Genomic DNA, 11,632 nt, shown 5'->3' on the forward strand with positions numbered 1-11,632 from the left:
AGCATAATACTAGTGCTCTGTTTAAATTGCCTATTTATCTGGAATTTGGTGCAAAATTATTTGTGAAACTATCCCGTAATATCAATCAATCACACAAAGAGTTATACTGATTTGTTGTTGAAGATTTTTTTTGAATATTTCTGAATTGACATTCCAATTTGGACAGGCAAGTTGTTTTCCACTGTACTGAACTAGGATCCAAACCGAAACTTCTTAATTGAGCACATCCCTAAACCTGACTATTAGAAGATTTACTCAGAAAGCCCAAACACACTTTTACAACAGAGGAAAAAAATGTGATGTAATTAAGCATTTCCCTTCAAAAGCCAATTATATAAATACTACATAAATTATATAACTGGTAAGTTTAACAGCTAATTTTCTCCAAAAAAAAAAGCCAAAACTGATGTTATCAACACACTGATCAGTGTTACAGCAATTTAATTTATTTTTCATATATTTTTCTTCTAATGTTTTAAAATGTACAATTCTGCTTAATGTAGTCCACAGCTAGAGGTTAATCTCCCAAATTTTAGAAAATCTACTCTGAAAATATCTATGTCAAGTTTATCTGAAGAGTTCTATTGCTTTTTCTCTCAAAATATGCTTTTAAGCAGCTTGCAGTATTTAGTCTGGTAGTCTCCTTCACTCATACTATACTCCAATGTTTCTCAACCTTAGTGACTTTAAGATGTGTGAATTTCAACTCCAAAACTTTCCCAGACAGCACACATATTAAAAGTCACTTAGACTGAGGACATTGCTATACCAAGAAAGAACAAGACAGTCTTGATGGTACAGTGGTGTCTATGAGTCAATCTGCTCACCCAAATACACCTAAATGAGTCAGATTCACAATTCAGGAATGAACATTATTTGAAAAATCAGTAGAAGAACTGAATCCTATAGGTAGTGAGGATGACCATGGCAAAAAGAAATCAGAGCTACTAGATTTTAGCTGGTGAGGCATCCTGAAGGGGCCCCGAAATGGCAATAGCTTCAATCTCCACACAGGCACCCTGGAAAGAAGAAATATAACATATAAAATCAGGGCAGAGTTGGTTTGTTTAATGTAGGGCTCCTCAAACTCTTCAGCTCATTATGTTTTAGATTAGTGCTTTTCAACCTGTGGATGTCAGCTTCCAGAATTCCCCAGCCAGGCTTGCAGAAATTTAAAATATGAAAAAATAAATGCTATTTTGCTATAAATAATAGTAATAAGAAGAGTGTTGTCAAGCACTGGATAAATCAGGAAATCCAAATAGTTCAGATGAATTAAATGTTTGTTGCAAGCTTAAGCTCTTGTGGCTGGGAAAGGGACTAAAGACGGTTGGTGCATTTGATCCCTCCCTTGGGCTCAGCCTGGTCATCTCCTACGAACATTGATCCCTTGGATAGTCCCATCAATGTTTGGGGGTCATTATTGACTACTTTGAAGAACCCTGGTTTAATGTATTTAATTTGAATACATTTAATATGAGTTTACAAGGATAGTAAAACCTACAGTAAATTAATCAATCTCTCCTCTCACAAAATCACAGTAATATGCAAACCAAATCAGTAAAACATAAATGGTGACAATTATGCTCCAGAAGCCCTCCAGAAAAGCTTGGTTGCATCGGTTTCTGGAAGGCTATTATCAAAGAATCAATCTCCTTTCTGGGAAAGGCTGTACCATCACCAAAATGTAACATTTTCTGGCCTCAGGTCCCCTTAGTTCATGAAAATGGGACATCGCTACTAGTTTCTCTTAGAAGACATCTCAGACTGACATCACGTAGAACAAGAGTTCTGAACGTATCTTGGTACCAAGCCATATAGGGCTTCATAGTCAAAACTAGCATTTCAAGCTACACTTCAAATTCTACTGGCAACTTTTGAGGGCCTGCAAAACATTGTAATAATTTCAAAATAACAAGGAGTACTTAATAAGTGCTAATAATAGGTTGAACGAAATAATAAGTTGAACCAAATGCAGCTTCTCTGTGGACTTTAAAGGTAACCCACAAGTTTATTACAGAAGTTCAATAGATAGTGGTAAGTAAGGACATGAGTCACTGTAGCCAGGTCCTTCCATTCCAGTCACGTACACAGCTGGCATACCAGCTACACCAGGGGTGTCAAACTCAATTTCATTGAGAGCCGCATCAGCATTGCGGTTGCCCTCAAGGGGCCGGGTGGGTGTGGCCTACTGGGTGGGCGTGGCTAGAGTGCGTATGGCCTACTGGGTGGGCATGGCCAGCTCTACATCGTTCGCATCAAGGATGCCTATGGGAGCCTGGGCAGGAGTGGGACAGATCTGAGGGTCTCTGGCAGAAGGAGGGTTTCTGGGCCAGGGCCAAGGCAGTGGGGGCCGTTCCCTCACTGTTTCCAGGATGGCTTCGCGGGCCACATGAAACCACTTCGCAGGCCGCATCTGGCCCCCGGGCCTTGTGTTTGACATGTCTGAGCTACACATTCAGCAGAACTATGAACCAGGTTTGAAGACCTGCTTGCTAAGGAGCAGTGCCACCACCTTAAAAAACCCCAGAGCTAACAAAGGATGGTGAACAACAGCAACTTCATCTTTCTTGGGTTCAGTTTTAACTTGTTTTGACCTCCAGTCTCCAGGTCCTGGGACATAAAATTTAGCATTTCCAGCCTGATCTGGGATAGCAAGATAAAGCTAAATATCATCAGTATATTGATGGCACTGCACGTCAGACCCCAACACAGCTCATCCAAAGAGCAGAGGGCATAATGATCAATCTGAGTGCACCAATTTGGTTTCCCCCCCATTTCTCTCTCTCTCTTGCCCCCCCACCCCCCAAGTTTATATGGATTTAATCCTCTCTTTGCTGGTGCAAATCCATGAGTTATCCCATGGTGGTATTGTAATAACAGAAAATATTATGTCTTGTGCAAATTACTCTCTTAATTCAAATGAGGATGCAGAAAGACAGCAAGCGATCTCTGAATAAACACAGATAAGACTGCACTGATAATAGAAGTAGCTAGTTTCTCAACTTCCAAGTTATGTTTAAGAACATAACAAAAATGCAGAAAAGGGTTTGCCTTTTTTCTAATCTGGAAAACATTAAATTCCCAGTTTTTACAGAAATAAGAATTGATACTTACCTTTGGAAGAGCTACAACCTGATAAGCAGCTCTGGCTGGAAAGTTGCACTTGAAAACTATATGGAGTAGATAAAGAGCTCCAATTAATAAATGACTGCACAAGTAGAGAACCGTGTGTACCTGATCTATATTAAATAGTAAGTTATAAAGTTAGGTAAGGACAAAGCCTCCTGATTCTACATAGATTCATATAGAATGCAAGTAGATAAATCAGCAATCTTAAGAATTTAAATCCCCATTTTTTTCAAAAGGAAGCATTTTCCTAAACAAATGTGTTTGCAAGGTATGCACAATGCCAAGTGAGGTCTGACAAACCAGAAGGATTTATAGAACCAAGCAACAGAGTTTCAGTCCCATATAAAGCACTTTCTAGCTTTAGTCCTATATAAAGCACTTTGTAACCTAATCAACGGAAAAAGCCGTGGTGGTGCAGTGGTTAGAATGCAGTATTGCAGGCTAATTTTGCCCACAGCCAGGTGTTTGATTCTAACTGACTCAAGGTTGACTCAGCCTTCCATCCTTCTGAAGTCGGTAAAATGAGGACCCAGTCTGTTGGGAGCAATATGCTGATGCTGTAAACTGCTTAGAGAGGGCTGTAAAGCACTATGAAGTGGTATATATGTTTAAGTGCTATTGCTATTTGTATGCTTTTTAACAGATTATACACCTCAAATGATCCTTTAAAGTCTCTAATTAAGTACTGCTTTGTACTTTGATATAACATAATTCATAAACCTCTATAGTTCTAGCAGAAGCCTAAAGACATATTTGAATATATCTTCATCCAAACAAAAAATATGGTGAAGAAATTAAATATACAGCCATTAATCATACTTACATTGCTTGTAGACTTCATTAATATCATTAAAATCCTTCATGTCAGTCATCAGTACTGTAGTCTTTACCACTAAAAATGAAGAAACTTGTTTTTAATTGTGCTTCACATCACCTAGCTATATACATTTGAGAAATTGAGTAAATTAAGACTGAACTTTTGTGCATAAGAGTTGCCTTGAGGCGAGACGGGCAGAAAACAAATTATGTAAAATTATATTAGATGTTAGGTTTCATTTCCTGTAATTCCTCAGCTTGCACGGTTATGGATCAAGATGTCTAGATATTATTATATGTTATCTATCTTATCTCTGGAGAGTGACAGTTTGTGAACACTTACTCTACAGTAGAGATGTAAAATCTATGATCCCAAAAATGCACACATTCTCCCCAAATCTTAGATTTGACCCCTTGAGACTCCCAAAGAATTGTTACCAAATAGTAACATTTAATCAAAATGAGTCTGCCGAGTTTGGTGCAATGGCTAAAGTTGCTGGCCTAGAAACCAGGAGATTGTCAGTTCTAGATCTCCCTTAGGCATGAAAGCCAGATGGGTGACTTTGAGTTAGTCTCTCTCTCAGCCCGCCTCACTTCACAGGGTTTTTGTTGTAGGGGAATTAGGAGGCTTGTCACCTTGAGTTTTCCATAAAAAAGTAGGATAAAAATCATCATCATGCAGGGAACAATTATACTGGATTGAAAAATGTTCCCAGAAACAAATTTTAATTACCTTACATTGTTAATGGTAATTACCTTTCAGTGTTAATGAAGTGAAATTTTACTTCATTATCCTGTTATCCTGGGTACCATTGCAACAGTTATCCTGAACAATCAATGAATAGCTGTTCTTTCTCATTAGGCAGAAAATATATTTTTCTCTCTATAAATTTATAGATAAGTTCACTAATTTATTTGAGTGTAAACATACCATTGGAGGAGTCACAGCCAGCAGCTCTCAGAATTTCCCCAATGTTTTGGAGGGCCTAAGGAGGACACAGTTGAATTTATTTGAACATGACAACATCATCCCTTGGGCTCAGAACAGGGTACAATGCAATCATATGCAAACCTTAAAGTAAAACATCATGAAATACATGGAAAACAGCCTGTGATAATGAAAACATGCTAAGAAAACATTTAATGATGGAAGTCCCAGTGCAGAGAGATTCAGTTACCAATAAACAAAAATATATGTAGTTTAAGATTGAACTGAGGGGGTCCTTGGTGCTCTCTCAGCTTAGTTGTTCTCTTGCAGATGTTTCATTACCCTAAACTAAGTAACGTCATCAGACTAGCACCTTATTCAATATCTAGTCTGGTAATGAAACATCCGCAAGAGAACAACCAAGTTAGGAAACCACCAAGGACCCCTCAGAGATTCAATTAGTTGATTGAATTTAACTTTCTCAAGGTAGGAAAGTAAGTGTACAACAAATGGAAATTATATATAGTAGCAGCTGCATTCTTCTCCTTATGCTAGACTGCCATCCATAGGGCAATCCTTGAGGAAACACAATTTGATATACAGAAATAGTATGGAAAAGGGCAGGTATTTTACTTTGTGTTAGAGTTTGCAGTGCTTCCTGGAAGATATATAATTAACAGGACCTCTATTTTACATACCCAATTCAACTGTTTGTTTGCTTAGCATGCTCCTGTATGGATTTCATATGTATACCTTTTAACAGTCTATTGTAGCAATCAACATATACACAGATATCATGAAGTGTTTACCACTTAATGTTCAAAATCTTTAAAAAAGTTATATTAATACTTTCTTGTCTCTGGAAGGTTTGTTCATTAAAAAAAACCCCACAGGATATGATGCTTCTGTCCTGTGCCTTTTAAGCTGAACTCAGCAGGCATAATTGCCCTTTCACAACCACAATATCAGGAAGGTCATTCAGTTTTAATTCAAACATTTGTTGGCAGATAAAAGTTGATGATTTTGTCAATGGAAGTCAAAAGGCAGAAGCAATTAAATATTTGGCACTAGGGAATGGTGGGATTTAGTTCAGTCACTCTTTGTTTTGCTGACAGAGCGTCTTCTCTGAAATTACAAATAGGGATTTGTTTTATTTCAGCTCTGTTGAGCTCAAATAATAATGTCTATTTCTACAATGAAATAAAATACCAGATCCTCTGTTTTGAACTTTGTGGATGTGTTCTTTTCATACAACAAATGTTATATGTTCCAATATCTCAGGGGTTGCCACAAACAAGAGGGAGTCAAGCTAGTCTCCAAAGCGCCTGAAGGCAGGACAAGAAGCAATGGATGGAGACTAACCAAAGAGAGAAGCAACCTAGAACTAAGGAGAAATTTTCTGACAGTTAGAACAATTATTCAGTGGAATAACCTGCCTCCAGAAGCTGTGAATGCTCCAATACCAGAAGTTTTTAAGAAGAGACTGTACAGCCATTTGTATGAAATGGTATAGGGTTTCCTGCCTGAGGAGGGGGTAGGACTAGATGACCTCCAAGGTACCTTCCATCATCATCATCATTATTATATCATCATCATCATCAAGCAACAGCATCTGCCTATCCAACGTCCTAAATCCAATCTAAACACTTTGCTGACTATATGGCCAACCATAAAAGTAATATTAGACTTGTTAGTAGAATAAGTGAGGTCAGATTTCACCTGGTAAGTTTGTTCTTTTGCACCTCCTGGAACAAGTTGTCCACTGGAGGGATCCATACCAAGCTGCCCTGCAATATACATGGTCCGATCTACCAACACTGCTTGGCTAAGAGAGTTAAAAAGAAAAGGAAAAACAGGAATCAAGGAACAGAACAAGAAAGATTGATTGATTTGCTATTTGAATATATAATTAATAGTAGTAACAAAATCCTTACTGGGCCACCTTTAGAAACCTGGTTTATTTTCACCACTTTTTGTCAATGTTTGTTCTACACAGCAAGAATTTAGTTCAAAGTAATATGAATCAGAAAACATTAAAACTTGCATCAGAGTTATGAGTTAATAGATGTTAATAACCTCCTCTCAAAGTGGAACAATTATAGGTTACTGTATAAATATTCTTTTAAATGTAGCATTAGTCATATTGCATGGCTTACATGGCAAGTTAGTTACAGGTAGTCCTTGACTTACAACCATTCATTTAGTAACTCTTTAAAGTTACAACGGCACTGAATAAAGTGATTTTACAACTGGGCCCCACACTTAAGACCATTGCAGCATCTCCATGGTCACACAATGAAAATTTGGGCACTTGGTCTGTATTTATGATTGCAACATCCTAGGATCTTATGATCATCATTTGCTGCCTTCTGACAAGCAAAGTCCATGGGGAAAATGGATTTGCTTAACAACTATGTTATTCACTTAAGAAGTTTAGTGATTCACTTAACAACCATGGAATAAACATCATATAATTGGGTACAACTCACCAATCACCTTGCGTAGCAATGAAAATTGTAGGTAATAGTTTGAGGACTCTCTGTATATCTTTTCATTAAAAATATAATGGAACCATTCCCCCCCTCTGTTATTTATGGGGGGAGGGCTTGGTTGAATAAGACCTAATCTAAGTTCTGTTGAAGTTTTTGGTATTGATGTTAATGCTACTAGAAAGAAATAAACGATGTCAACTAATCAACTATCTGTAAAATTAATGCTAACAGGATTGAGATGAGTTTAAATATTATAAAATAATAGAAATTAAATAAATGGCTATTTGGGAAGTAAATTCCCAAGTTTTCTTATGGTTCTTCTAACCTGATTTCCAGCTGTTCAATAACACACCTTTGCCATTAACTCACATGCCAGCTCAGCAGGTATCTCTTAAATGCTTTAGAGCATTAACCAATTAATTTGCAGCAGCATTTTGCAATGCTCATATAGAGAAGCTTTCAAGTCAATTTAAATGAGATAAATACAGACTGGGACCAACATTTCTGTTTACATGACCGCATGCTGAAAGTTTAAAATAATTTTTAAAAATACACGAAGTCAATTTTGTATGGGAAAAATAAAGTTTCTTTCACTAACGAATGCATGGGACTGAGCTTACCTTCTAATAACATTCAAAACATGTTTTTGTTTTTTAAATTAAGCCTGTTGTTTCCCCATTATCATTTTTCTTATCCTATTCCTACAAACGGGATCTTCAACAAAACGTGCCTGTGTGGAATATCCATATTTCAATCATCTTTATTTCCTGACGTATCAATCAATACACCTTGTGAATCTTCATTTTTTTTCTAAGTTATGAATAGTCGCTGGCTACTGAACCCTCACTGAAAAATATATCATCTTTGTGTTTTCCCTCTGTAGCAAGTCGGTTCAAACCATGGCTCTTTCAAACATGGCCCTTTAGTAATGTGGCCCCACACAATCGTAAGAAAAAAGTTTATTTATATAAATTAACTATATTATATATTTTATATGTGGCCCAAGCTTTCATTTTTAACGCAGCCCATAAAGTTGGACATGCTTATTTTATAGTAGGTCACATTCTACTAAATCAAGACAGCTTAACTGAAACTCCAGTCATCTCATATTATTTCCCATCTGGGCCCGAACCTACTAAGGGTGGAGTTAAGAGCCGAACTTTCTACTATCGTAGAGATCTGATGAAGTGAGCTGCAGCTCATAATAATTAATGTCTTTTAATAAAATCTGTTACTTGGGAAGGCTGCTACCAGACTCCTGATTTTTGGTCACGATAGACTAGTACGGGTCTCTTCCAGTGTCTACGAATTGTTGGCGAGAAAAAGGTTTTGCCATACAAGCAACTTCGAAGGCTGTGCCTTGAGAAAGGATTAGCTCTTTTTTACACATTATACACATTTACACATTAATTAGTCTTTTGAAGTGTGGACAGCATCTGTAAAAATGACTGAAAAGTGCAACAACAGCAGGCCAGTCCTTTTACATAGTGAGTCATTTACTAGCACAATTTAGCTGCTTGTACAATTTTCCATTCTACAAATTTAAGAAACTTCGTCAGCAGTGATTACAATTCACACGTTGTTACTGGAAAGGTTAGAAATAAAGAAACCAAGCATGAATCTGGGCATCTTTGAGCAGGAAAAAAAAAGAATTTTGGATGAGAGGCAATTTGGAATCTCATCCCAAATCAAATATTGCAGAACGTTGGGAATGCTATGAACGTGCATTTTTATTAGTTATTTGAACAAATATTTACAACATTTTAGCCTGAACTAAAAACATTGAAAGTGGCAAAAGGCTATAACTATCTTTACTATATTTCAGACCAGCATTTATAATTACTACGTAACTGATTCATGTTTAGAGAAAATAATTATGAGTTTCATCCAAGTCTCTTTGAAAATACTAAAGTGAATCCCTAGTCACTAGTGAATACTCTGAATTAAAATCACGTGTCCTGTCAGGTGAGCTCAGTGAATTTGCAAAGCTGCTTCCTACCAAACTGAGTAGTTTCTAAATCCTATTTTCCAATTGGCAGTCACCCTCCAAGCATTTAAGCTCATACACTGCTGTTGTGCAAATCTTTAGTTTTGCATAAAAGAGGATATTGCTAAGTGTCCTGTCAGGCGAGCACAGTGAATTTGCAAAGCTGCCTCCTACCAATCTGAGTAGTTTCTAAGACTCTACAAGTCCTATTTTCCAATTGGCAGTCACCCTCCAAGCATTTAAGCTCATTCACTGCTGTTGTGCAAATCTTTAGTTTGTGCATAAAAGTTGTGCATAAAACAGGATATTGCTAATCAGAGTTCTGTATTTTTTAATATGAAATGAATTAAAGATTTCCTTTGAACTAAACATAGTGACCTTCCACAATACATTGATTTGGGCAACAGAGCCTAAAAAAACAGAAAAATAGTAATATAGTTATTAGAATTGTTTTATTAAATATGAAAATAAGATTGGCACAGTATTGTTTTACAAGTTTTAATCTGCACACTTGCAAGAAAAAGACACCGAGGAACCTGAATTCAAGCAAACAGGAGTGGCAATCTTTAACTTTATAGTATTCATTAGCTATGTCAGTTGAGCAACTCAAGGATTATTTCGTAAAAATACAAAGTAAGAGATAATGAAAATGTAAATTAAGAAAAATGAATCGTAGGTTATACATTTTTTTCCTAATATTAGGACCTAGATAATAGTTTATTTTGTTGATTCAACCATATAACAAGAGCAACAAAAATGCAGCAAAAATTCCAAAACCCTTGTACCTGGTCAGCAGAGATACCTTAAAAAAATCTACAATGCTACATTGAGGTTATAGGAAAAAATATATCACAATTTAAAATTTAACAATTTTTATTATGCTTTGTGGCATTCCTAGCAACACTGATAGAGAATTCCTATAACTCTGCTCAAAAATAAAAAAATTACTACAATCAGACCAGCTTCCCTCAGATATAGATTGAGTCTTAGTGAAGATGTGCTCGAAATAAGTGCAAGGCTGGTCTTATTCAGTCATTAAGTCATGTCCAACTGTTCAACAACACCATGGACCGTAGCACACCAGGCCTCTCTGTCGTCCACTGACTCCCGGAGTTTGCCCAAATTCATGTTCATTGCATCAATAACACTATCTTAAACATCTCTCCTCTGCTGTCCCCTTCTCCTTTTACCTTCAATCTTTCCCAACATCAGGGTCTTTTCAAATGAATCTTCTTTTCTCATTAAGTGGCCAAAGTATTTGAGCTTCGGCTTCAGTATCTGTCCTTCCAAAGAACAGTCAGGGATACAGAAATTTATTCAAATGTAAATTTCATTGACTTCAGGGGACTTTACTCCAAACAATTTGGTATTGCCCCTCAGAGAAAACAGAAAGCAGACTCCTGGAAAGTCTTCAAGATGCTTTTGTAAACATTTTGACAGCTGTTTGTTCTCCAAACTTGTTTCAATATAGTTTCTGAACGTTTTATTACCAAACTAGGTAACATCATCAGCAGGATGTTTTTGTCCTATTCTCCTTAACTTATATAAAAGTCTTGTGTGCCAGTGTGGCTGTGTGACTGGTTGCTCATTTTGTTAACCTTGTTTGGTAGATATATGCTTAATAGGCATCTTATCCATTACTTATAGGCTTTATACCTATGCATAAAAAAACCATTCTTATTCTTGTTTAAAGCTATACTAAACGTGGACATCATATTTCAGACGCTGCAATGCTTTTGAGAACCAGCATAAAAGCACCAGTTTTAGGGCTACACATTTTTAAATGTCTTACATTATTGCATTTCAGTAAAACAACTAAAGTTGTCAAATCAAGTTATTGTATAATACTACATGTTCAGTTTCTTCCTATTCTGGGGAAGAAACAGCCCATTTCACATTCCTCCCCGTGCAGAAGCTACGGTAATCCGTGCTCTCCCCGCTGGAACCGACCCGGGAAAAAAATCAATTGGGCAAAGGTCACATCTGGTGGCAGCGACTTCCACAGGTTAAGCTGTGCCAAAAAGCACTTTTCACTTGCCCCCCCCCTTACCTGTAGGGACCCATAGCAGCGGGAGCCCTTGTAGTACTGATGATTCTCTTCACTAACGCAGCCATAGCGGCAGAAGCAGCAGAACAACCCCTCCTTCAGCAACTTCCAAGCCAACAAAGCCGCCGCTTCGCTGCTCCCGAACTTTTACCCGCACCCGAAAACCCAGCCCCTGCCCCGCCTCCCTCGGCGGCACCGCCCCCTCGGCAGACAGATCCAAAAAGCGCGAG

At 37.4% G+C, this 11,632-nt stretch overlaps 1 protein-coding gene across 1 annotated transcript; it reads right to left on the reverse strand.

The window, feature by feature from the left end:
* Positions 1-161: 161 nt before the first annotated feature.
* On the reverse strand, positions 162-11,548 carry RIDA (reactive intermediate imine deaminase A). The gene is made up of 6 exons (XM_081324879.1): positions 11,406-11,548; positions 6,596-6,701; positions 4,880-4,934; positions 3,956-4,024; positions 3,118-3,173; positions 162-1,019 (listed from the first exon to the last, which is right to left on the reverse strand). Exons 1-6 carry the CDS (start codon positions 11,468-11,470, stop codon positions 948-950), a joined length of 423 nt encoding a protein of 140 aa, XP_081181005.1. The 5' UTR covers positions 11,471-11,548; the 3' UTR covers positions 162-947.
* Positions 11,549-11,632: the final 84 nt, after the last annotated feature.

The sequence above is a fragment of the Vipera berus genome (assembly GCF_964194415.1).
Source record: "Vipera berus genome assembly, chromosome: 3".
Taxonomy (NCBI): Eukaryota; Metazoa; Chordata; class Lepidosauria; order Squamata; family Viperidae; genus Vipera; species Vipera berus.

What these genes read in the sequence shown, in the direction of transcription:
- RIDA (XM_081324879.1), bottom strand. Translation starts at nt 11,470, where the DNA reads ATGGCTGCGTTAGTGAAGAGAATCATCAGTACTACAAGGGCTCCCGCT. An exon ending in GCTGCTATGGGTCCCTACAG is followed by an intron (nt 6,702 to 11,405) that starts GTAAGGGGGGGG and finishes TAACTCTCTTAG; the next exon opens with CCAAGCAGTGTTGGTAGATC. An exon ending in TGGCTGTGACTCCTCCAATG is followed by an intron (nt 4,025 to 4,879) that starts GTATGTTTACAC and finishes CTTCATTTTTAG; the next exon opens with TGGTAAAGACTACAGTACTG.